Source organism: Squalius cephalus, assembly GCF_949319135.1.
Source record: "Squalius cephalus genome assembly, chromosome: 25".
NCBI classification, from domain to species: Eukaryota; Metazoa; Chordata; class Actinopteri; order Cypriniformes; family Leuciscidae; genus Squalius; species Squalius cephalus.
In genome coordinates, this window is record NC_137146.1 from 1,230,434 (window position 1) to 1,258,351 (window position 27,918).

General features: G+C 40.3%; 1 protein-coding gene across 1 annotated transcript; it reads left to right on the plus strand.

The window, feature by feature from the left end:
* Window positions 1-11,082: 11,082 nt before the first annotated feature.
* LOC307153226 (uncharacterized protein) lies at window positions 11,083-25,969 on the plus strand. Its single transcript, XM_079862502.1, has 6 exons — window positions 11,083-11,167; window positions 11,297-11,487; window positions 19,173-19,327; window positions 20,034-20,497; window positions 23,246-23,454; window positions 23,864-25,969. Exons 1-6 carry the CDS (start codon window positions 11,152-11,154, stop codon window positions 24,071-24,073), a joined length of 1,245 nt encoding a protein of 414 aa, XP_079718628.1. The 5' UTR covers window positions 11,083-11,151; the 3' UTR covers window positions 24,074-25,969.
* Window positions 25,970-27,918: the final 1,949 nt, after the last annotated feature.

Consider the following 27,918-nt stretch of genomic DNA (forward strand, 5'->3'; position numbering starts at 1 on the left):
ATTATTATTATAAGTATTTCTGTATATAAAGTTTGGCTGGATTCAGTCACTTCAAAATAATTTGACACAGTAATGTGAATCTGTGAAAATAACTTGGAACTCTTCAGTTGATCTAAAACATCCCATAGCAAACTCTGATTTCTATCTAAACTGATAAATTAATACATATGGAAATAAATTCATTTGGGAATAAATAAAAAATAAATAAAATTTATTTTTATTTTTAATTTCTGCAGGTTTGGTCCTGTATATTTCAGTGGCTGTATCTGTGACAATACAACATATGCTTTAAGTTTAATATGCTTTAATGTTATTAATAATCATTGGTGCCGATCCTGTGGGTGCTCTGCCATTTCCGGATGGATGCTTATATAAAATATAATGATTATTATGAATAATAAAGCCTATGGTTTTGAAGAATGAATGGAGGCTTATGCTCCTTGGCCGACTAAAGGGTGTCATGGAAATGCTTGATATATTTTGTATTGATTTTTGCCAATAGTTTAGGAAAATTGCTGGTAAAATGTATTTTGTATCAAAAGTACACCAACCTCTGTCTATGAAAAGTGAGAGTAGTTAGAATATCACAAATAAATAGATGGACAAGATTATGACGCACATAATTCCTAATAAATCGTGGTCTATTTCAACCCGTCACCAAATCATAGAAGCATGCAGTTAAGACAATTGTATTCATCTTAATAATACATAAAACAATATACAGAAAGATTTGTTCACAGAACTAAGAGCTTCTTCTCTTCTCGCGTCGGCAGACTAGATTTCTAAAATGAGGGACGGGCATCAAAACTGTGGTGTTGTGTAATATTCAGTTCCTGTAAGAAACTGTTCCACTGGGTGGACTATACTGAACTGAATATTACACAACAGTTTGCAGAAGAACCAAAGTGCAGTTTAGTGCACTCAGGTTAACATAATCTGTTAAAACTAAACACAAAAACAAAGACTTGGCTTGACATTGCTTAGCGAGAGACACACGGAAAACGGTAAATCGGTGGCAGTTCTAGTGGCGAAGTGACTCTGTGCAAGCGGTGCTCGTACACCCGAAATCGATACTCGGTTACTCACGTAACCTCGGTTCTCTCTAGAGAGGGAACGAGTATTGCGTAAGGAACTTACGCTACGGGAAAAGTCATCTTTTCTCGAGATACTGAAGCCAAAAAATTATCCTTAATTTTTCATAATTTGTCAACGCAGTGCAGCAGGCAGCACAGCAGAGCTAGAGCGGGCAATACTGCGTGCTCATTGGCTGCCGCGCGGCAACTGCTTAAGCCTACCAGTGAGCCCCGCGTGACGTCACGCCCAATCAGGGTGCGCGCGTCACAGCCCGCCAGAAGGGGCGGCGTCAGAGCGTATAAAAACAGGGCTCGGAGGCTTAATTCTCTGGTTTCTGTCGAATGAAGCGACATGAGCTCGAGGCGCAAGCACGGCAGGGAACGCAATACTCGTTCCCTCTCTAGAGAGAACCGAGGTTACGTGAGTAACCGAGTATCGTTCTCTTACGAGAGGTTCTCTCGTATTGCGTAAGGAACTTACGCTACGGGAACCCTTTGTCAACGCCGTGCGCGCCATGCATCCACACACAACTCCAGGGGGAGGGGACCCGGGGAGTGAAGAGTGGGGAGAGAGGTGGCCAGCAATGCGGGCCAACACATGTACATAAGCACCCGTAGGGAGAAACAGAGCGGCGCAGCCGGTCTGTATATAAAAGCTTTCCCTGAAAGTGCGGCTCGACCAGAAGAGTCAAATCTAATATCCAGCCTGCGAAGAGCAGGGCATGAACATGATTTTAGACTGCAAGAAGTTTAGCCTGCAGGGCGGGAACTTCCAGGTTATAAAACCTAACAAATGTAGACGGGGAGGCCCAGCCTGCTGCCGTACAAATGTCATAAATGGAAATCCCACTGGACCATGCCCACGATGAGGCAACGCCTCTGGTGGAATGAGCCCGTATGCCCAGAGGGCACTGCAGGTCTTTGGACGCGTATGCTGTCGCAATAGCGTCCACTATCCATCTGGATAGCGTCTGTTTCGAGGCGGCGAGACCCTTGGTGTGCCCACCAAACGAAACAAAGAGCTGCTCTGAGAGCCTGAAGGCTGCAGAGCGCGTAATATAAAGCCTTAACGCCCTGACAGGGCAAAGGAGGTTATTATCGACCTCGCTGGCTGCCGGCGGCAGGGCTGAGAGGGAGATAACCTGTGCTCTGAAAGGAGTACCCAACACTTTAGGGACATAGCCATGTCTAGGTTTGAGAATGACTAACGAGTCGTTAGGTCCAAACTCGAGACACGACGCGCTAACTGATAGCGCATGCAAGTCACCCACACGTTTTACTGAGGCGAGGGCCAGCAGAAAAACGGTTTTGAAAGTGAGGTATTAGAGACCCACAGAGTCTAACGGCTCGAAGGGAAAAGCTTTAAGGGCCTCCAGGACCAAAGACAGATCCCATATCGGAACCGAAGGTGGCCGCGGAGGGTTCAGCCTCCTGGCGCCTCGCAGGAAACGGGTAATGAGTTTGTTTCTTCCTAGTGCGCGGCCGCGCGCCGAGTCGGCGAACGCAGCAATCGCCGCAACATACACCTTGAGCGTGGAGGGGGACCTGCCCGCGTCCAAGAGCTCTTGGAGGAAGTTCAGAACCTGTGGAACCCCACAGGACTGAGAGTTCAAACTCTTCCCTGCACACCATTTGTTAAACACTGACCATTTAGACGCATAGAGCCGCCTCGTCGAGGGGGCTCTGGACTGCGAGGTCGTGTTAACTACCCCTTCTGGCAGATCAGCGAATATTCGTTGATTACCCACGCATGCAGAGACCAGCGCTCTGGATGGGGATGCAGAATTGACCCTCGGGCTTGAGAGAGACGGTCTCTCCTCGCCGGAATCGGCCACGGGGCTGTGTCTGACAGGCTCACCAGCTCCGGGAACCAGGGTTGGTTCTCCCAGTGCGGGGCTATGAGGAGCACTGCGCAGCGCGTTTCCCTGATCTTTGCTAATACCTGAGGCAGCATTGAGATCGGGGGGAAAGCGTACAACGGGACACTGGGCCAAACTTGGGCCAGCGCATCCTTGCTCTTCGAAAAGAACCTTTTGCACTGAGCGTTCTCGCTTGTGGCAAAAAGGTCCAATTTCGCTTCGCCGAAGCGGCGCCACAACGTCTGTACCGTCTGGCTGTGTAACGCCCATTCCCCTGGGGTAACATTGTCCCTGGACAGTTTGTCCGGGTCGTCGTTCAGGTGCCCGGGCACGTGCGCGGCTCTCAGCGAGCGCAGCGAGCCCTGAGCCCAGACCAAAAGGCGTTCTGTTAGAGCGCGCAGGGCTCTGGATCTGAGTCCGCCCTGGCGGTTCACGTAGGACACCACTGACATGTTGTCTGAGCGAACTAGCACGTGGTGTCCCCGCAAGTATGGGAGAAAATGCTTCAAAGCCTTCTCGACCGCTAACATCTCCAGACAGTTTATATGGAGGTTCCGCTCTGGGCCCGACCAGGGGCCGCAGATTGGTCTGCCCCCGTAAAGCGCTCCCCAACCCATGTTGGACGCGTCTGTCGAGACCACTTTGCGGTGTGAGATGACTCCCATTGTCACTCCCTGTCGGTACCATTCGGGCGCTAGCCAGGGCTGCAGGGCTGAGACACAGACCTGAGTCACGCTGACTTGAGCGCTGCCCGAAACCCACGCTCCGCGGGGTATTTTCGATTTCAGCCAGCATTGAAGCGGGCGCATTCGAAGTAAACCCAGCTGTAGGACCGCTGAGGCTGATGCCATATGGCCTAACAGCTTCTGGAAACGTTTCAGAGGGAGGTATCTGCCCTTTTGGAAGGATGCGGCGAGGTGTCGAACACAGCGCACGCGCTGTTCTGACAGCCTGGCCATCATAGCCACCGAGTCCAGTTCTATTCCTAGGAAGGAAATTGACTGACTGGGGATAAGTGAGCTCTTGGCCCAGTTCACCGAAAGACCCAGGCTTTCCAGATGACTGAGAAGCGCTATCTTGTGAGAGATGAGTTCCTCTTTTGACTGCGCTAGTCTTTCAGATCGAGAGATATGAACCAGTCCCTCGGGCGAATTAGCGCGAGGATCTGCCTGGTCGTAAGCATTTTGAACGGCCGTCTCATGAGAGCCCTGTTCAAATGTCTCAGATCTAATATGGGTCTGAGCCCACCGTCCTTCTTGGGCACGAGGAAATAACGGCTGTAAAAGCCCGCCTCGGTCAGAGAAGGAGGAACTCTCTCTCTATCGCCTTTTTTTTTTTTTTTTTTTTTTTTTTTTTTTTTCGTAGCAGCTTCGCTATTTCTGCATGAAGCAGATGGGCTGCTTCTGCGTTCACTTTCATTTCGGTCCGGGCTTGAAAGCGCGGAGGCCGACGACTGAACTGTAGCGAATAGCCCTGTATTACCGTGTCCAGCACCCATGTCGACACACCCGGAATAGCTTTCCATGCATTCGCACTCATAGCTAGGGGTCGAATGGCCTCTGAGTCCTGCCCGCTGCATAGCGCGGGACGAGGGACCTGCAGTGGCGGGCGCGCGGTGCGCGCTGAGACAGTGCTGCGAGACGGGGACTCGCTGATAGCAGTGACCGGCCGGATTGCGCTGAGAGAGCGCGCGTGAGTGTTTATAGCAGAGTGTGAACGCAGGGGAGCGGGCACAGGACTCTTTATTAAAACACGGCCGGTGGCAGTGGCGATATCTGAACCCTGAACGTGTGAGACAGAGCGAACAGCGTGTGGTTGTGAGCACTCGTGAGCGGGCACCTTTCCTACACTTAACACTCGAGCGGCAAGTGCGCGCTTTATGTGAGTGTGCTCTGTGGGGTACACAGGGGGAATTGTGCTTGTGTGTAGAAATGAACACTGGGTCGTGGGCATATTTACTACACTCAAACACCGTCGGCGTGAGCCGAATAACCAGAATTAACACTCTTTGCCAGATTTTCTGGGCCGCTGTACGAACAGCGTTTGTGTGCAGGCGAGCGAGTTGTATAACTGACTCATTGGCTGCAATACACACACTTTCTGCGTGTGAGAAGCTGGCCGCGAGCTTGGATCAGCGAACAGCATAAAAATTTTTGCTGCCAGAGCCGGGATCGAACACGGGTCTCTGGTGTGAAAGCCTGTTATTCTGCCACTGAGCCACAGGGGAAGAGTGCATAGGCTATCGGTTCGCTCGAGCATAAGAGAGTGCGGGTCATGTTTTTCGTCGGCGATAGCGTGCAGACGTGCGTGTATTATAACAGGCTCGTTGCTGCAACATTAACATTTTCAGCCGCCTAAACTCAGAGGGGGCTGAGAAACGTATGGGAATTGGAGAATGGCCCGGCCTCAGCGGGGCTACAAACATCTCCCTCCTCATTCCGCCGGTGAGTGAGGCACGCGGGGTGCTGAGCATTACTCGTGACCGTCCGCTCTGACATCCCTGAGAACGGCGCAGTTTGCGCGGGAAGCGGGGCGAGTAGCCGGAGCGTCGTCATGTTTTGCAGGCGAGCGTGTAAGGTAACAGGCTCGTTTACTGCAATATTAATATTTCCAGCCGCCTGAACTTAGAGGGGACTGAGAAATATGTGAGAAAGGCGGAAGCCAAGCCTCGGTGGGACTCGAACGCTCTCTTTCCTCCTATCACCGGCGAGTGACGGACGCGGGGACAGTAGCTTTCTTGTAACGTAAAGAAAACTAACCCCGCGACTGTCAGCTTCTGCAATCCCTTGTGAGCGGCGCAGTCCGCGCGGCTCGAACAGAGGGAGAGAGTGCGGGGAGAGCGAGTAGCCAGAGAGCGTTATCATGTTTGCAGGCGTGCGTGTGCTGTGACAGGCTCGTTTACTGCAATATTAATATTTTCAGCCGCCTGAACTTAGAGGGGACTGAGAAATATGTGAGAAAGGCGGTAGCCAAGCCTCGGTGAGACTCGAACACTCTCTTTTCTCCTATCACCGGCGAGTGACGGACGCGGGGACAGTAGCTTTCTTGTAACGTAAAGAAAACTAACCCCGCGACTGTCAGCTTCTGCAATCCCTTGTGAGCGGCGCAGTCTGCGCGGCTCGAACAGAGGGAGAGAGTGCGGGGAGAGCGAGTAGCCAGAGAGCGTTATCCTGTTTGCAGGCGTGCGTGTGCTGTGACAGGCTCGTTTACTGCAGTATAGATATTCCCAGTAGCCTGAACTAGGAGGGGACTGAGAAATATGTTAGAGATGGAGGTTAGACCGGCCTTGGCGGGTCTAGAACACTCTTTTCTCCTTTCGCCGGGAGACGGCGGGAGGGGGGGTAGCTTTCTTGTAACGTAAAGAAAGCTAGCCCCGTGACCGTACGCGTCTGCGATCCCTTGTGAGCGGCACGTTTTGCGCGGCTCGAACAGAGGGAGAGAGCGAGCCCCGTAATCATCCGCATCTCTAACACACCTTGTGAGAGGCGCAGTTGCGCGGCTCGACAGAGGGAGAGAGAGAGCGGGGAGTGGTGCGAGGCATTTGAAACAACGCCTCGTGTAAAGATACATCAGTAAAACACATAATGAGAAAGGATATATCGCCGGATAGCTGAGCTGGCACGGCAGGCTGAAGGCGGCGAAGATTCGTCCGGCTTCCTCAGGCTGTCCTAGGCTGGCTCGTTGCTGGTTTCGACGGCGACGGCTTCTCTCAGAGAGCAGCGATGCGAAGAGCTTCGCTGAAGAGACAGAAATCAGAGAATTAAGCCTCCGAGCCCTGTTTTTATACGCTCTGACGCCGCCCCTTCTGGCGGGCTGTGACGCGCGCACCCTGATTGGGCGTGACGTCACGTGGGGCTCACTGGTAGGCTTAAGCAGTTGCCGCGCGGCAGCCAATGAGCACGCAGTATTGCCCGCTCTAGCTCTGCTGTGCTGCCTGCTGCACTGCGTTGACAAATTATGAAAAATTAAGGATAATTTTTTGGCTTCAGTATCTCGAGAAAAGATGACTTTTCCCGTAGCGTAAGTTCATTACGCAATACGAGAGAACCTCTCGTAAGAGAACCCACACAGCTCTTCATAGAGGTTATAAATATATGGCGTATATAAATATTAAGCACACAAATACGTGAGCTACGTGACCACTCTCACACACACATGGGGTGAACTAACTCCAAGGTTGACAAGCAAACAAACTTTATCAGGGATTTATCATGGCAGAAAGCACACAAAGAGCACTCCCTTTATAATCACTAAAAAGCTGTCATATTACTTCATCGCAATCTCACAAAGTTCTGTTATAATAAATGAAGCTGTCTGCACAATGAACCTCTTATTTACATAATGTCTTCACTTTGTTTGTTATTATGAGAGGATTTGTGAGCGTGCAAAACTCAGAATCCACTCACCGCTATATCTATGTCTGCTTTCTTTGAGTTTTTATTCAGTGCTAACTTAAACACCTCTGATTGGCCATTGCGTTCAAGAAATCAACAGTTATGTTTGTGATTGGCTACATTGCTCAACGCTGCAAAAACACTTTGTAGAAACATTACTTATATTTACTTTGCATATACGCACTGGATTGTTTGCCAAAAATCTGTAATAATCTATTATTACGGAGAAAACTGATCCTAGACCAGCAGTTATGGGCAGCTTGGTAACACTTTACAATACGGGTGCACTAATCTGCATTAATTCATGCTTAACTAATGCACAGATAATCATGTGTTAATGTATGACTCATGAAGAACTAAACCATTAATTAATGATTACTGCATCAGCAACTAATAATGATTCTAAATGATTAATAGATTAAGTATTAAATGAATTGTTATTAATTAAATGTGTCATAATGTATTAATTCCTTAACTTTTTTTATTAACTAAAAGTGTACATGAATGCGTTAATTACCACAGTTGGTCAAAGCAATGTACTTCAACTTCCAGCTGTCTGCTTTAATTAATCATTAACTAATGATTTGCAAATGTATCGACTTTACTTGTTGAGGCACATAACTATTAATTAATTGTTAAGTAATATGCCATTTATGGTTTTACATGGCACCAAAATCAAAATGGCATATTACTTAACAATTAGTTAATAGTCATGTGCCTCAACAAGTAAAGTCATAACATAATGATACATTTGCAAATCATTAGTTAATGATTAATTTAAGTAGAAAGCTGGAAGTTGAAGTACATTTCCTTGACCAACTGTGGTAATTAATGCATTAATTTACACTTTTAGTTAATAAAATAAGTTATTAAGGAATTAATACATTATGACACATTTAATTAATAACAATTCATATATTACTTAATCTATTAATCATTTAGAATCTTTATTAGTTGCTGATGCAGTAATCATTAATTAATGGTTTAGTTCTTCATGAGTCATACATTAACACATGATTATCTGTGCATTAGTTAAGCATGAATTAATGCAGATTAGTGCACCCGTATTGTAAAGTGTTACCGGCAGCTTTTCCTAATAAAATTCAATTCAATTCAAATTTATTTGTATAGCGCTTTTCACAATACATATTGTCTCAATATGTTTCAATATTGTCCATAAAAGCAATCAGAAACAGCAGCAGGCAGTGGTTTGAGTGAGAAAATTCCACGATATATTTTAGCTGTGTCCCAATGTGAAGGACTCGAAGGACGCACCATGTAGCCTTCATAGGATTTCCTAATTGCGCAACCAGTTGTTTCTGATCACCGCTCCTAGCGCCAAGCAACGGTGCGAGAGGACAGCTGCCATCCTGATAATTCATTTGATATAATTGAGTAAACCGCTATGGAGCCAGAATTGGCTATTGTCATTTTTATGTTTAACATTTTTACTGGAGGACATGCATTTTCGGCTTTGCATGGCCAGCTAAATTAAGATGGTTTGGGTCAGATTACACTTTAAACTGTTCAAGTATTGGTGTTAACTTGCATAATGTAATGATATATGAGAAGAAAACGTACATAGGCCTTTATATATTCAAAGGTTCAAATGTTCACTTATATCTTACCGATTTTGTAGGCTGGTGTATTATTTTTATTATGTACAGAAATGGACCATGGTGAACATATTTACACAGATTTTCAACCCTGTTTGAATATAAAACCCAGTTGAATGTAAAAAGGGTATGCCCATATTGTTTTAAAATTTCTGCTGTATTTATTACATTGCTACTGTATTTTATAGTGTATCTTTATTGACTTTTGTATTTTAGGGTGCCTGTTAAGACCTGGCTAGGGACAACAGATGGAAACTAGCACTTGTAGCTAACTCTGGCTTGTTTACAGCAAGTAACTTGCCTGTTGATCAATGAGCATTGTCCCTATCAAATAAAAAAAATAAAAAAATAAAAATAAAGGTCCAGTGCAAACGTCACTCCCGCTCGTCATCGGCAGCTTTCAGTTGCCAGGCGACAAGAACAATCCTCCGTAGGCTAGACCGGTCCTAGCGCGTCAGATGAGCCCTTTGATATGGGGTATATGTTAATATTGTGACAATAGGCCTACATTTTGTTACTTTAATTTTCAGAACTACATACTTCATTAAGTAGGCTATTCACGTACAAATGTGAAGTAACCTTCTGAAGTACTTTTTTTTCCCTCACAGGACAGCAACACTACAAAATTCTGTTATTTTACAATATGATGCATTGTTTTACGTTAAACTACACAAAAGTATTTAGTTTAAATGTAACAACCTTGAAAATATTCAGAAGTAAAATGCGACATACGCAGTAATGCAGCCAAATATAAATGCAAAACCATCATAAAAACCCTGAAAAGGTGTTTTTTTCCCCTGTAGAATACATACATTTAGTTTTACTCTTGATAAGTACATTAGAGTATGCAAGATAATTTTGTCTAACTAAGGTTTGAAATATATGACTAGTAGTTTTTCCCCAATGCAGTTTTAGTAGTTATGAAAAGTACTTTTTTCAGAAATATACTCTTTCTGAAAAAAATCTCAGTGACTTGGCAGCCGTCGATTGAGTCAGACCTGCAAACCTGTTGGTAGACAACTTAGTGGATAGTGGAAATATGCAGTCAAACACTCTGGAGACCATCCCAGATGATGTCCCACCAGTAGGAGGCTTTACCAGGGTCTCTATTGTGGAGCCCATCCCGGTCCAGCGGCTCCACCAGGGTCTCCCTGCTCAGCTCAATACAAGCATTTTTGTCGTTATTTGACATAATATATGTTATTTCGACATAACTCATTATTTCGACATAATAAGGGGACATTATATTCTGCATTAAACCACATTAAGCGTTCATATAATGGTTTTCTATGGGAGGAAAATGCTTAACGTGTAATTAAACGTTGCGTTCATATTCTGGGCTCATCTGATTTTTTTGTACATAGCATAGCCTACTTTGTTATGATTTAAGTATCATAATGATTAATAAATGCATGCGCAATTATCCGTGAACTTGATTTGAACAAATGCCTTTCAACTTGTGTGTACAAAATTCAGAATTAAATGAATGTGCAGCAATTTGTACAAGTAAAGAGTCTGTAGGCCTACTATACTGTTGTAGCCATTAAAAAAGCGCATTTAGTTTCATATTTGTTAAAATATTATAATGTTATTTTTTTCCATCTATATTGATTATGAAAAGTGAACAGCAGGAGTAAGATATATGGCAAATATTTAATAATTGAATTTGCTTATTTATTAATAGTATATACCTCTCTCTCTCTCTCTCTCTCACTCTCTCTCTCTCTCTCTCTCTCTCTCTCTCTCTCTCTCTCTCTATATATATATATATATATATATATATATAATATTTAGGATAAAAGCACCATATACATTGTCCATATCACTTACTAAAACAAAGCAGGGGCCGAGGGGGTGCTAGATCATTGACAGGGGGAGCTGCACAATTATAGGGAATATATGTATTATAGCTCCCCCCGTCTAGCACCCCCCTCGGCTCATGCGTTAAAAATTCTCTGGTGCCGCCCTGAGGGTGGAGGCAGGATGGTCATAGCTTTAGTATAAAAGCACCAGATACATTGTCCAAATCACTTACTAAAACAAAGGCAAGTCATTTTCACATAACATTTTTATAATAATTGTCAGATATCCTTCCAGTTACATATTATATTGTACTTTCTGAGACATGTTTTTAAACCAAACAAATCTGTTCTGCTTTCAGTACATTGTAGGAGAAACTCATTGCACACATTTTTGTGTAAACCTAAGGATGGCTGATACCCAATGTAAGTATTATCTTATTTCATCAAACAGATTTGAAAACAATACCAGCCATCAATGTGATCTTTTCAGCCATATCAGTATTTCAGTATATTTTTGATCTTTTTAAAATATACAATGTGTTTTTTCACCAGTGGCTGTGGCGGTGTCCCCGTTTAGCCCGGCGTTTGTACATGAGCTTACCCCTGCTGCCCAAAAGATAGCACTTCTATACTATCTCTCTTACCTGTGCCTGGGCAAGTTCAGCAGCCTGGAGAGAACCATCAGGAGTCGCGCTGTGGAAACCCAGACTCTGTTCGGCTACTCGGATGCAACTATGATGAAAGTACGGTTTCAGATTTCTCTTGATTTCATTAAAAAAAAAAAAAAAAAGGTGAACGTTGTGTCAATTCACCAAACATGAAGGCTCTGTAGTAAATAGGATGTCATATAGTCTGTCTTTTAGCTAGAGATTAATCTAAGCTAAATTGGCTATAGTATGAGAGTCTCTCCCTTAACTGGAAATAAATAAATAATAGGGGAGAGCGGGGCTCAAAGTAATGCTTTTTGACTTTCTCAGTTTGTGTAAATCTGCTTATGGTTCAGAGTATTTATTTTCTGCCACATTCATTTTCCACATGTCTAGTACAATAATGTGGTTTTGTTTTATTAATACAGTGTATACTTTTTTCTTGATATACCCTGAAAGAATGGAAGTGAAATGTGACAACATGCCCCATAGGTGGGGCACATTGTAACATGACCATAAGACTGCTTAAAATGCTATCTGATCTATCTGACAAACTATAATATTTTCTCAGTAAAATACAATTATTAACTTTTTCATATAAAATAATGTTTTTTTTTTATAATTAAATTTTAAACTCATTTTTTGAGTTTTGACTACGAACACTGCAAAACACAGCTATACAACATAGTTCAAATCAAATTAATGATTAGTAATTTCTGAACATTTACTCTCAGTCTTTATTCACCTTTTTCTCATGTTTTCCCAATAGAATTCATAAAAGTATAGAATAGAATAGCATATTTCCAATAGGAGCTCATTGTAACCCAGTGTGACAACATGCCCCGCCTGCACAACTGGGATTTAAACCCGGCTAGTGTCTTCTGCTTGTTAGCGAAGCATTAAAGAACTATCTCAACTGTAAAATAACGTATTGGAGATTAAAATAATATCAAATTTGTCTAATTTTAAATAAACACAAAAAATAAAGAAGAAAAATTAACTTAACCCTTTAAGTGTCACCCCCCTTTTTTTAAATATACATGAAAATGCACATTTCGACTTTAAATGGTTGTAATTAAAGAATGCTTTGGAGTATAGCCGTAAAATTGGTCTTGTTTTAAAGAAGACATTTGGCAGATTTTTGTTGAAGTGAAATAAATTAAGAAAGTGAAACAAAAAAAAGTTATATAAGTTTGTGTTTATGAAAATGTACAATTTAAAAAATTTAATTATTCATATTTTATATAAAATATATATTTTTAAAACCTGGCCGACTCTAAAACTGCTAGAAAATCAAAGCCAAAAATCTGAATAAGTTGTGTTTCAAATTTTAGGTTGATATCTCAAAAAATGAGCTTTCAGTGAGATTTTGTTTGGGCGCAGTACCAAACATTTTCACTAGGTGACAACCAGACTCCATTACTGCCCATATAAGGGCGCCTTCATTTCCATATGTGTTATTAAAAACATATTAATATATTTTTTTCTAAAATAATTGAATGGATGATATCTTTTGAACTCTTGGCATGAAAACAAACTGAGGTTTCATCCATTCTTTCATGATTTTTCATGTTCATTGCTATTTCAAAATAAAGGTCTGAACACGCCTTATAAATATGAAAATATTCTTGTTGCAAATTGATAAATTACAGCTCCTCTCTAATTTATTTTGGAAATCATTCACCAAATATGAAAACTAGAGTTTGTAAGCTTTCAAATGATATATAGTTTGTCAAGATTAGTTTATGTTTATTATAGGATATTACTGTTTTAAATATGTAATGATTTTGGGCCCACCGGTGGGCCGGTGACACTTAAGAGGTTAAGTAAGAAATGTACTTTTGCTATGTAAGGGATAATGTATAGTGAGGCGGTCGTTATTGCGAATAACAACCCCGACGACAGGCTGAGCGGAGCTTGAATCAGCCTGAAGGGGTTGTTATTCGCTATAACGTCCGCCTCGCTATACATAATCCCCCTTATTACATGGCTACCTACAAAATAAATAAATAATTTGACAAATTATTGATTTAAAAAGGAGTTTATTGATTTGAAAATTATTGTATTGCTTCCGTCAAAGAAAATAGCCCGTTCCGAGTCCATAGCAATGCACTGTTTTTCATGGCATTGGTCTGTTATAGTTCGCAGCGGTCTGTTACCGCTATTCCTACATTGGAATTCACCCAAGCCATGTAATAAGGTTTAATCAATGTCTATGGATATCTTCAACAACAACAACAACAACAACAACAACAACAAAAAAAAAAAAAAAACATTTTGGCGCAATTTGTTCTCTATATAGTGTTGATATGGCAACTAGTAAATACACCAAATTTCATCATACTAGCATGTGTGGAAGTATTTAAAACAGGTGTGTGTCAACTAGCCCCGCGTTATGTTGTGCCCATAATATCATAGTGGTGTATTCTACATGATACGCAGTAATATGGCCTATACCCATTAGGAAAGGTCAAGGATTTCCGTATTCCCACTTAAAAATGCGTGAGAATTCGTAACAACATCGTTTTGTGACAGAACTTTCAAACTTTCATTAAAGGAGAACTCCGGTCAATTTTAACATTAAGCTAATTTTTTTGTAAATTTGGTGTGCTGTCAGTACAGAGAACAACAACAAAAATCTGTGTTGCCTACACCGTGTTATCCTCTTTTTAAAATTTGCACCCTGTTGACTTCAATGGGGCAAGTTTTAAACCTGCTTTTAGCCTCTTAACATCCTTGATGTGTCATTACAAGTGCACAGCCAATGTGAGTGATTCCTTCAGAGTGAACACGAGTGAATCTGACTGCAGTAGATGTGAAAGATATGAATAAAAATGATGTTATTTAAGCCAGCGCTCATACCTGTATTTACATCCTGTTTTCGGTCGAAGTCCAAAGTAATCGATTGTCGAGTTCACGCGCATAGGTTTAGTTACCTATAACGGATAACATCTCCAAAATGTTAAATACCATTAGATGACTAGTTACCAAAAGTCCAAATCATAGTCTCTGCTGCACCAATTTAACTGATATAAATACTAGTGTAGAACATTGCATAGAAACTGTGTCTATTCCTCGTTTAGTGAGATCAAATAATAAATCTACTGCAGGATCTAGGAAAAATCTAATTGTTATTAAAACAGAAAATGTTGCTATTAGTAATCAAAAACAATTTCTAAAGCTAGGTCTTCTAAACATTAGATCACTCACACCTAAGGCAGTTATTGTAAATGAAATAGTCACAGATAATAGCTTCGATGTACTTTGCCTTACTGAAACCTGGCTTAAACCAAATGATCATTTCGGTCTAAATGAGTCTACTCCATCAGGATACTCCTACAAACATGAGCCCCGTCTGATTGGTCGTGGCGGCGGTATTGCAACAATCTATAGAGATTTTCTTAGTGTTACTCAGAAAACGGGTTATAAGTTTATTTCGTTTGAAGTACTTGTACTAAATGTTACGCTCTTAGATGTTAGAAAAAAATCTCTATTATCTCTAGCCTTGGCTACTGTATATAGACCGCCTGGGCCTTATGCTGATTTCCTAAAAGAGTTTGCAGATTTTCTCTCAGACCTATTAGTTAATTTCGATAAAGCATTAATTGTTGGAGATTTTAACGTAGATAATTCAAATGATGCGCTAGGGGCTGCGTTTACAGATTTATTAAATTCATTTGGGGTCAAGCAAAACGTCACCGGACCAACTCATCGTCTTAATCATACACTCGATTTAATTATATCACATGGAACCGATCCAACCAATATAGATATCATTCCACAAAGTGATGTCACTGACCATTATATGGTAACTTGCATATTACGCACTGCTGTAATATATCATGCGGCGCCGCGTTATCGACCAGGCAGAACAATCCTTCCATCCACCATAGATAATTTCTCAAATTGCTTATCTAATCTGTCTCAGCTGCTGCCTGAACCCAAACAAACAGATGAATTAGAATAACTAACTAGCACTATGAGCTCCATTCTCTATGGAACATTGGATATTGTTGCACCAATTAGATTAAAAAAGGTCAGAGAGAAAATTAAAGCACCATGGTACAACAATACTACGCGTGTTCTAAAGAGAGAAACCCGTAATTTAGAGCGTAAATGGAAACAAACTAACTCTTTAGAATCGCATGGAAAGACAGTATGTCACGTTATAAAAAGGCCCTAAAAGCGGCCAGGGCTGAGCACCTCCGCAAACTAATAGAAAATAACCAAAATAATCCAAGGTTTTTATTTAACACCGTGGCTAGACTAACAAATAAACAGACATCACCCGAACAAAATATCCCTTTACAGTTTAGTAGTAATGATTTCATGACCTTCTTCACTGAGAAAATAGAAAACATCAGAACCACAATTGTAAACGTTCAATCTTCAATCGCGCCTTATTATTCAGCCTCAATTATCACCCCGCAAGAACAATTACAGTGCTTTACAACTATAGAACAAAAAGAGTTAAAGGTGCTCTAAGTCATGTCACGCGTTTTTTAGGCCAAAACATTTTTTGTTACATACAGCAAACATCTCCTCACTATCCGCTAGCTCCCTGTCCCCTGAACACACTGTAAAAAAATGCGGTCTCTGTAGACACCACAGGCTCCACAAACTGCAACAAAAACAAACTGAGCAATAAACAGAGCGACCCGCAGCACGAAACATAACAAACTGTTCCAGCCAATAACCGACAAGAATGATGTGGGGGTGGGGTTCGGGGGTTAGTGCGCGGATGAGGAGGAGGGAGGGTCTAGCTAGCCTCAGTTTTGTTTGATAATAATTCAAACATCAACAAGAGGTTACACCAACCGCGATCGCTTACAGCACCTTTAAATAAACTTATCATTTCATCTAAAACAACAACATGTTTATTAGATCCTATACCAACTAAACTATTGAAAGAAGTGTTACCTGTAGTGGAAGAGCCTCTCCTCAATATTATTAACTCATCTTTAACTTTAGGTCATGTTCCAAGAACATTTAAACTGGCAGTTATAAAACCTCTCATTAAGAAACCACAATTAGATCATAATAATCTAGCAAATTATAGACCCATTTCAAATCTTCCATTTATGTCTAAAATACTAGAAAAAGTTGTGTCCGCTCAGCTGGGCTCTTTCTTGCAAGAAAATGACATCTATGAAAAGTTTCAGTCTGGATTCAGGCCGCATCATAGCACTGAAACTGCGCTAGTTAAAATCACAAATGATTTACTCTTAGCTTCTGACCAAGGCTGTATCTCAATATTAGTTTTACTTGATCTTAGTGCTGCATTCGATACTATAGATCATACAATACTCTTAGATCGACTACAAAATTATACTGGTGATCAAGGACAAGCATTAAGCTGGTTCAAATCATACTTATCAGACCGCTACCATTTTGTCTATTTAAATGGAGAAAAATCTATCATAACTCCAGTAAACTATGGAGTGCCGCAGGGATCTGTGTTGGGCCCTCTGTTATTTTCAATATATATGCTGCCACTTGGAAATATTATAAGGAAACATGGAATTAGTTTCCATTGTTATGCTGACGACACTCAAATATATATTCCATCACGGCCGGATGAAAACGCTAAATAATCCAAATTGACAGAGTGTGTTAAAGATATAAAAGATTGGATGACGCGCAATTTTCTTTTATTAAATCCAGACAAGACAGAGGTAATAATCGGTTCAAAAAAACGCCCACAAAACCTCTTACAATACAACTTTAACATAGTAGGATGTCCTGTTACTTCATCCTCTACAGTAAAAGACCTGGGTGTTATATTAGACTGCAACCTGTCTTTTGAAAATCATATTTCATATGTTACAAGAACAGCCTTTTTCCACCTTAGAAACATTGCTAAGCTACGTAATATGCTATCAGTTTCTGATGCAGAAAAGTTAGTTCATGCGTTCATGACCTCGAGACTAGATTACTGTAATGCTTTATTAGCCGGTTGTCCTGCATCCTCAATAATCAAGCTACAGTTAGTCTAAAATGCAGCCGCTAGAGTTCTTACTAGATCAAGAAAATATGATCATATAACACCAATTTTAATATCACTACATTGGTTACCTATAAAGTCCCGTATTAATTACAAGGTATTGCTACTGACTTATAAAGCCCTAAACGGCTTAGCTCCAGTCTATTTAACGGATCTTCTATCACCCTATAATCCATCGCGCTCTTTAAGATCAATAAATTCGAGGCTTTTGGTCATACCTAGGATATCCAGATCCACCAAAGGAGGGAGAGCATTTTCATATTTAGCTCCAAAACTCTGGAATAGCCTTCCTGATTGTGCTGTTCTATGAACATTCTGCATTTATTTGGTATAAAAGTTGCAGTTAAGTGACACCTTCTGTTCAAAGTTGGGTATTGCATATAACATTGTTAATGTCCTTACATGATGACATCACAAATGTGAGCCCAGCAGCAAAGAAGAGCATGCGGTCATGGCTACTATTGCTCCTTTATTTAAGTTGTTTTGAAGGCACTTTCGGTATGTAGATGTTGCTACATTATAATTCCTATGCATATTTAATTGTTATATCTTATATACCAGATGTAAATTTAATTTTCTTTGTTTTGTGAATGCACAATCTGTTTCTGTTATAGTTGATGTTAACTTCTATATGCAATGTGAAGCCTTTGTTGTGCTTATGCAAACATGCAATTGACTCTGTACATTTAGGATTCTGTATTTTGTATTTTTACAGTTTTACGTTATTCCTTGGGCAGCAGTAAACCCTTCGAAACAATCCCTGTGTCTGTTGTCTTTGGGAGGCGATATCTGACTGCATACTCAAGCAAGGCGTTTGAGATAAAGGGCAGAACACTGATACTGTTCGTTGACCCGCTCTCCCAGTTTAAAACTAGATTAAAGACGCATCTCTTCGGCCAGGCATTCATATAATATTTTTAATCTTACAGTTCAAACTACAATCCGGCCTATAGTTCTTAAATGCCAGAGGAGAACTGGCCCCCGACTGAGCCTGGGTTCTCCCAAGGTTTTTTTTTTCTCCATCAGGTCACCTGATGGAGATTCAGGTCACCATTAGGTCACTTGATGGAGTTTTTCGGTTCCTTGCCACTGTTGCCTTTGGCTTGCTCAGTTGGGGATATTTTGGGGATATTTAATTTTATTTTATCAATCAATAAATTCCACTAGAAACAAACACTGTTGTATTATTTTAATTTAATACTGTGAAGCTGCTTTGATACAATCTGTATTGTGAAAAGCGCTATACAAATATACTTGACTTACCTATGATCACGCGCGTGAACTCGACAATCGACTACCGAATCGCGGAATCCAATCACAAATGTAACTTAGTCTACTGTAAAGAGGCCATTTTTGAATGAATAAATCAAGAGTAGGGAGTACAATGAAACAAATCTCAATATGCTCTAGTGTCTATGAATATCAAAGCTCAAAAAAAGACTGCTATTGAAATAAACTCTGCATGTCTCTATGTAGCATTATGTATGTTATATGAGGTTAAGAGGACATCTAGTGGTCATCTAACTTCTACACACTGTAGCGCGCGTTGTGCACAAATTTGATCTTCATCGCAGAGATAAAAGCTCACAAGTGAGAGTCACTTCACAAAAATTTTACCATTTCATTTGATAAAACTATCGTCATTCATTCGTATCATATACACCCACAGACTTTAAAGTCTTTAACTAAAAACGAAAAATGTTACAGGACAAAAACAGTCAATAAGAGTTCTGAATGTTTTTTATATTCTAAGATACTTGTCTCTTCCTTTTCATAGTGTGTTTTGACCAGTGATAACCTGGTTAATACGCTGTTTCCCATGTTGGTGAAAACTGTGGAGAAAAATAAGCCGATTATGGCAGTCAAATTCCTAGGAAAAGCACAAGTCTGGATCAAAGACATTATCACTGATGTGGAAGAGATAGTGAAAAGGTAAGAATATTTTCCTCATGAAGACATATTTCAAAATACCTTGAACAGTTGAATTATTCTTCTACATGCAACTGCTACAATCAGGCAAAAGTATGAACATGTTTTAAAGGAACACTCCACCGTTTTTTTCAAATAGGGCTTATTCACCTTCTTTCCTACATTTAGATAGGTGGGCAAATGCATTTTTGTCTCAGTGCATGCATTGTTTTAGTTTGACAGGGTCGGCGTGAGCTTAGCTTAGCATAATGAATGGAATTCCTACCTAATTAAAAACCCTACCTAATTACTTCTTGTGGCCTGTGTATTCACAACAAGTACAAATATATAAGTCAATAGCTGCCTAGGAAATCGCCTAGTGTTAATCTGCATCGCTATTTGTACTCGCTGTAAATACACAGGCCACAAGAAGTAATTAGTAGGGTTTTTTTATTTTTTATATCACTTTTATGAAGGACATGATAGCTGGCAACAAAGGATTCCATTCATTATGCTAAGCTAAGCTCACGCCGACCCTGTCAAACTAAAACAATGCATGCACTGAGACAAAAATGCATTTGCCCACCTATCTAAATGTGGGAAAGAAGGTGAGTAAGCCCTATTTTAAAAAACGGTGGAGTGTTCCTTTAAGCTAAACTTTTAAGCTAGTTACACAGCCCATTGTTATAAAATGCTAATTTCACAGCAACATTTCTTGAACATTGTATAGGTATGATTTACACAACAAAGATGTAGCATCGGCCGCCAGTGATGTTTACCAGGAAAAAGAAGAAACAGATAAAAAGATTACAGAACAAGACAAAGAGTTGAGGGGGATTAAAGAAGCCCTAGCTAGTATGATACAATTACGCGATAATAAAACAGCAGAGCTTGCTGAAATCGAGGAGCAGATAAACAGCAAAAACCACGAGATTCAAGAATTGGTCGCAACCGTAACTAAATCAAGTAAAGACCTCGGCATCGTCGCTGCAGTCATTCCATTCATCGGGGCGATTATTAAAAGCATTTATGATGCTGCAAAGAGTCCTGAACAAGTTGCACAATTGAAGGCTCTTGAAGCTCAACTGAATATCCTCATCGCTGAGAAGTCTGATCTGAAACAGAAGCAGTGGCAGATCCAACTCAAGATCCTTGATCAGCAGATGCTGGCTGCCAGAGCCAGTTTTGAACGGAGTGAGTCTGTTTTCTTTCATGTTTAAAGTACACTTACACTTACCGCTTTTTTCGCATAGACATGAAAATCACTATCCAAACTTAAATGGTTGTAATTAAAGAATGCTTTGAAATATAGACATATGGTTGTATGGCGGCAATTCAATGACAATAATAAACGAGCGCACAACTGATGCTGGCGCGCATGACATCTCCTCTGCACGCAATACAAGCCCTCACGCGCGCATTTAGAAAAGTTCGATGATTAATATCACTATATAATGTTGTAATATTTACTTTGCTTGGTTTAAGCTGGGTTTAATAATTTGCTGGGTTTAATTTTGTTCCTCTGTATTCTGTGGCAAATTCTGAAAAGGCATTTGTAAGCTATAATTAATGCTGTGTACTGTATCTTAACTTGAGAAGCCAGAACCCCCTTTACATTTAAAGGTGCCGTAGAATGGATTATTTTATTATTTTATAATGTTTCCTGGGGTGCCCTTATAATGTTAGTATGTTTTTTAGATCAAAATTTGTTATAATTTAGAAATAAAAGGCATATTTCCTAGCCTGATTTCATCCATTGATTTGAACACTCTGTTTGAGGGGGCGTGTCTGCTGTGAGTCTTCAGTGTTGTTGCCCACTGCTGTGATTGGCTGACATGCTTGCATATGAAATATCTGGCATTACACGTAGAGCTATCTGGAAAACTTTTACTTCTACAGCTTTTATACGTTTTTACTATTACAGCTATCGGGATTAACGAATCATGAGAAGTTTTTAAGTATTTAGATCTATTCCAGCATTGAGCAGATGACAGCCTGTTGATCGCGTGAATGAAGATCTTATCACTGCAACGCGATTTACTGATGCATAAACAGTGTTGAACGACTTTGAGAGAAAGATTATCTGTCTGAACTTGAACAATTACACATCAGAAATTCACATAACCCACTGGTTCTCCAGAGGCTCGGATGAAGGAGCTAAAAAATATTTTTGTGTTCATTTATACAACCAAACACTGAGCAACTGGCATGCTTCGTTCGCTCGTTTGCAGGCCACGATGTCTTTCGAGGAAAAAACAATATCGCGCTGGATCTGGATAACACAGTGTAAATTATCGTTAATAAAATCACTACTTACCGCTTGTGGGAATATAACGTTAGTTGAAATTGCCACCTTCGTCCATTTGAGACGCAGAGAGAAGCCTGGCTGCTTGATATTGTTGTAACAGTCCGTGGTGAAATGGGCAGAGCAACTAACAACTTCGAATTAAACTGTAGCGGCACAAGCGTTATCAATGGTCTCCTAAACATCAGTGGGAAGACCAGACGCCACTGTCGCTAGCGATTGCCTCTTATCCCCCACAGCCTCCATATCTTGGGTCAAGGATGCCAATTCCTGCCCTGGAGCTAAGACAGCAGATCTCTCCTGATAGGAATCTGCTAAGGGGACTCCTCCACCAGGGAGCTCAGTTCCGAGAACCACGTCTGGGATGGCCAGAATAGGGCTACCAGAAGGAGGCGGATCCCACACTCCCTCATTCTGCAAAGGACTGCAGGGATTCACTTGACCGGAGGGAATACATACAGTCTCAACTCCAGCCACGGATGAGTGAGGGCATCTATCCACAGAGGTGTCGGATGAGCTGAGACAGGGAAAACCATAGGGGGCACTGTGTCGAGCTCTGCGACGCAAAGAGGTACGCCTCGCCAAACATGCTCCAAATTAGAGCCACTGTTTAGCAGTGCAACATCCATTCCCCCGACTTGAGCTTCTGTCTCGACAGAAAGTCCGCTGCGATGTTCAGGTCCCCTGGAACGCGAACTGCTCTCAGCGAAAGAAATCTGTCTTGAGCCCAAAGGAGGAGGCGGTGCGCATGCCTGTCGAGGGTGCGCGACCACGAGCCCCCCTGGCGATTTACATGGGACACCACTGCCATGTTGTATCAAAATATATATCAAAATATATTTTTTTCTAAAACTGCAAGAACATTAAAGCCAAAAATCTAAACAAGTTGTGTTCAGAATTTTTGGTTTATATCTCAAAAAATGGGCTTTCAGTGAGATTTTATCTGGGTGCAGTACCAAACCTTTTCACTAGATGGACAGCCAGCTTTCTACTGACCATATAAGTGCGCCTGCATTTTCATATTTGTTTTGACTGATCTGCACCATATATTTCCATAATTTTCATACAATTTATGAAGTATACATCCTATTCAGAAATAATATGGGTGGTTTGGCAGTATTTAATTTGATTTCAACCTCTAATAAACCCATAAAAAGAGCACATTATAGCCCGCTGCCGCATTACAAATGGAGGATCCATAATATTTTTCTTTATATTCAAAACATTTTCAGACCTTTTTTTTCTCATAAAAATGAATTGGAGTTATCTTTTGCCCTCTTGGCATGAAAACAAACTGAGGTTTCTACCAATCTTTCATTATTTTTCATGTTTATTTTTCTATTTCAAAATAAAGGCCTAAACACGCCTAATGAATATGAAATATTCTTGTTGCAAATTGATAAATCCTCTGTAATTTGTTTAAAAAAAAAATGAAATACATAAATATGAAAACTAGAGACTGTAAGATTTCAAATGATATATATTTTGTCAATATTACTTTAGGTTTTTACTAAGATATTATTGTTCTAAAAATATATGGGTGTCACTTAACCCCTTAAGGGTTAAGGGTGACACTTAAGGGGTTAAGACAAGGAGCGAATGTGTGGCTTGTTGAAACCTTTATTTCCCCTCTGCAGAGTCCATACCCGACCCCATCTATCTACCTGAAGTTCAGAAAAGCTTGACAATAATTCGTTCCATTCTGGGTGAGCTCCTAAACTTCTGGAAGAAAGTTAATAATTTGCTGGTCTCCCTGGAACAGAAGACCTTTGCTGGAGAAGATCTTATCGAAGACTTAGAAACATTTAAAGATGAATTTCTTGAATCAATCCAAACAGCCAAAAAGGTAAAATTAATGTTTACACGATTACAAGAACATTTCCATAATTAATTTCCATTACATTTGTAGTTTTTCCATAAAACATTTCCATTACAAATATTCTTATTCTTGTTCTTATTCTTATCATCTTTATTTGTACCTGAGGGAAGGCTTGGGTGTTCCCTCTTAAATGGCGGTCAAATTTTTTTCATCTAAAAGTCTATGTGACTTTGCCTTGGCTTTTGGCTTGCTTAGTTGGGGACATTTAATATTCAACAATATTATTGATCTGCCTTACTAAATGTGGACGATGACGCAATTTTCTTCTAGAAACAAACTGCTTGTTTTATTTTCATGTTCTCAAGGTGAAGCTGCTTTGATGCAATCTGTATTGTAAAAAACGCTGACTTGACTTATAAATGTTTTAATTCCACAGGCTTGGATCACTTTTGCTGCAGGCTGTCAAAAAGCATCTGTCATCTTTAAGCTCCAGAACAAAGATGCCTACAAGTTTCTGGAGGTCAGTCCTTCCTCTCTCTCCAAGGAGGAGTGGCAAATACAGTACCAAAGTGTAAAGAAGCAACTGGAGGAAATAGACGCACCACAAAATGTGACATCCTCTGCTACACCTGCCATTTCTGAATGATCTACAGAGCGCTGACACACACGAGTCCTCTTTGAGTTTTCTGCCTCATGATGCTGGTAACCTGATGATGATGTTTAGCCTTTTTTAAACTCTGTACTTGTAAACTAGAGTTCTGTAATCCTTTCTACTTAAAGCTCCAATATGTGATATTTTTGACCACAAGAGGGCGCAGTTTCCAACAATAACAAAGGCGAAGCTTGATGACGCTATGAAGGAGGTGACGATGGGAGATGTCGTTTTTAATGCGTTTTCACCATCTAGCGATGTATCTAAATGGAATTAATGAATCATGATCACGGATGAGGTAATTTATTCGTTTTTGTATTACCTGCATGTCTGATCGTATTATTTTATGTCATCATAATTAATGAACTGCAAGGAACGTGAAATGTTCTGCTATATTATTACAGGCATGTGGTGTAATTCATATCTATTAAAAGTACACACTTAAGTGTTTATAAAGGTATATGGCTCATAAATGTGTGACAAGTATTCGCTGAGTTTGGTTTCAGTTTATAGACGTGCTCAAGAAAAAAAGTTCACCGCGACGGAGAGGCAGAACGCACACCCTGTTTATTTTCTTTATTTTACAAAAGCACAATGTTTTGATTTGATTGTAAGTGGACGCCTACAAAAGTAGAAATATCACAGATTCTTTTTTCATATTTCTTTTTTCTGCATGACCATAAATGACGGAGTATTATAAGTTTATAGTGCGACAATGTGAAGAAAATCCAGCAAAACGCGCCCGCGCCCGACTTCAGTTCAGAGGGTTAAAATCATTATAACTGTAACTATTATGTTACTGGTACAATAAAAAATAATTGATTTGCTTACCTGTCTATCAATACACTCGCGAGAGCAGAGTCTCTGTCAAGTCCAAGATTGTCGCGAAGCTCTCTCCATCTTGAAAACGCCTGGCCGATATTTATCCGGGTTTTATTCCTCCGTTTGTCACACAGTCTGCGTGTATCCGAATATGGACGCTTTCCTTTTGTTGGCACTTCAATACTCGCCAAAGAGTAATCGTGATCCATAACATTGCATTTGACCATGTGATATGTGACCATCACATCAGAGAATGTAGACGGGCTCTGATCACATGGTCCACACACCGGATAAAAAGGATAGAGCGGACATTGCGTCACTAAGAGGCGACATTTCTTTTCCGGGACGGCCAGTTATTTAAAATCAGAATTTCTCTTAAATAAAAAATCTTTGGAGACTTTTGAGATATTGTAAGTACACAACTGGAGGAAATATATCACACTGTGCAAGTTATTTTCGGAAATTTTATTACAAAACAGTTACATATTGGAGCTTTAATGCCTAAAATGCTTTTTATATACTCCTCTCTGTATGTATCATCTCTTATGAGCTCTTGCAAAAAAGACTTGTTTTAAAGTTTGATAACATCATTGACTCATTTTTTTATGTCTGAAGTAGAACTAATTTTCTGCAGCAAATATTCATCATCTCTATCATCACTACTTTTGATGTCACTGGATGCACAAAAATTGTCACATTATACAGCTTACAAATATTATCGTTTCATTCTGATAATGAATAAGCTCCCTTACGCAGATGATTTTATCACAGTTTAGCAGAACAATGATGGATTACTATATCACAGCATTCATTCACTGCTGGCAGAGTGTCATACTGAACATGTTTTGGGTGTAAACTTGCTGGTATAGCCTTTAAAATAATTCTCAGTCATTGGATATAAAGATAGAAAAGCTGTGTAATCATTTTATGGTGTTTGTGTGACAGAGTAAATTACTGAAGTACTTTAATACAAAATGCAACAAAATGTACTTAATATGTAATAAGGTAATGGAACCGCCTGTACTTACCAGTTATAATAATGAAAATAAATCTTTGCTGCTCACATGAACACAAACTGTTCTCTGTCGATGTATTCCTCTTTAAGATGCACACGTGTTTAGGGGGAAACAGCGAGATGGCTTCCACAATCTTACAATCTATTAGAAATCATATCAGTATTGTACTTTATTTATATTATTTTAGGCCAATATTGGGTAATACAGTATTGGTATTATTATTAGCCTCTCTCTCTCTCTCTCTCTCTCTCTCTCTCTCTCTCTCTCTCTCTAATATTACTAATATCAAACCTGGTTGGAGCAAGTATGTGTCAGAGTAATCAATCCACGTTAGTCAAGCTCTCATCAGTGACTCTCAGCTGATCCTCTACCTATAGGAATGCGACTCTATCGCTGTATTCATATATACATATCATATATACATATATTCATATATAAGCTCCTTCAGTATTAGTGTCGTGTTTCTCAGGAGCTGATTATCCTCCTCCCTCCCCAGCTCCTCCTGTCTCCAGTCAGGGTTTGGCCTTCTCATTCCCATTGAATCAGAATAAATTCTCGAATTATGTTGTACTTTAAAATCTTGAATTAAATATATCTGTATACATTCATGTTGGTTCTGTTCTGTTTACCCTAAGGGGGGGTATTGCTGCTCTCCTGCTCTTATCCATGCTAGGCCGCCCAGAACAGAACCAGACCGCCAATCCTAACTGTATGCTTATTGTCAATCGTATTTGATGATAGCGGTCCTGACAGAACCATGCTGACAAATTGTCTGACAACAAAGCAAGTGGTTTAGATCATATCTCTGCTGAACTTAAATATGGAAGTAAGAGGTTAGCTCCCCTTTTAGCTCTCTGTTTTTCTGGTTTTATAATTCATGGTGTTTTAACAGATTCAATGTTGTCTGTCTTGTTAGTTCCAGTTATTAAGGACAAAGCTGGTCTGGTGGCTAGTTTAGATAATTACAGGCCCATAGTGGTAGCCAGTATTTTATCTAAAGTTCTAGAGAAGATTGTGCTGGATAGGATAAATGTGTTTATTAACTCTACAGATAACCAGTTTGGTTTCATTGATGCATCTAAAGCTTTTGATCGAGTTAACCATGAAAATTAATTTGTTTTAAATGAGACAAAGAGGGGTGCCGGAATATATTCTGAGAATTCTGGCTTATTAGTATGCCCACCATGGTGATGATGCAAGTAAAATGGGGCAATAAAGTTTCTGCACCTTTTGAGGTTAGCAATGAAGGAATTTTGTCCCCTGTTCTTTTTAATCTTTACATGGATGACTTATCTAAATGCATGAATGCTTGTAAAACTGGTCATGGTTGGGAATATCAGAGGCTGCGTTTACACCTGGCATTAACATGCGATCACCGTGATCCGGATCATAAGCCAATCAGGACACGGTGTGTTTACACCTGTGGAAAAGTGTTGCTTACACAAAGGGGAAAAATGGAAGTCAGAAAAATACAGATCATATTTATTTTGCATTAGCATGAAGCTGCAGTTTCACATAAATAACAGTAAAATGCTTCAAATATTTTATTCTTACAATTGAAAGTATTTTTTACACCTTTACAAATCTTGTCTTGCTCATGCAAATATAATCATGCAATCTTGTGTATACTTTCACAAATCTTACCCTGTGCATGCGATTTTTTATGGCATCATTTCACCTTTATTCATCCTGCACTGCCAACTGGCGTCCAGAAGATGGCAGCAATAACAGAACTGCAGATTGGCGAGGTGGTTTTGAATTTGATTGTGTGGGTAAAAATTGGTTTGGTCAAAAATTTGGGATGGTTTGGGGTCAGTTATGCAGTTTTCAAACATCTAAATTTTAAAGTCTAATTGGTTCATAAACAAAACTCAAGTGTGCATGGAAAATCCATAGTTGTGAGTTACCCAACTCTTAGGCCTGTCCCAAATGGCACACTCCGGACTTGTGGACTTCCTCAGAGTCCACACTTTGGTGACGTCATGTAGTGCAGACCTATAG

What these genes read in the sequence shown, in the direction of transcription:
- LOC307153226 (XM_079862502.1), top strand. An exon ending in CGGATGCAACTATGATGAAA is followed by an intron (nt 11,488 to 19,172) that starts GTACGGTTTCAG and finishes TCCTTTTCATAG; the next exon opens with TGTGTTTTGACCAGTGATAA. An exon ending in CAATCCAAACAGCCAAAAAG is followed by an intron (nt 23,455 to 23,863) that starts GTAAAATTAATG and finishes TTAATTCCACAG; the next exon opens with GCTTGGATCACTTTTGCTGC.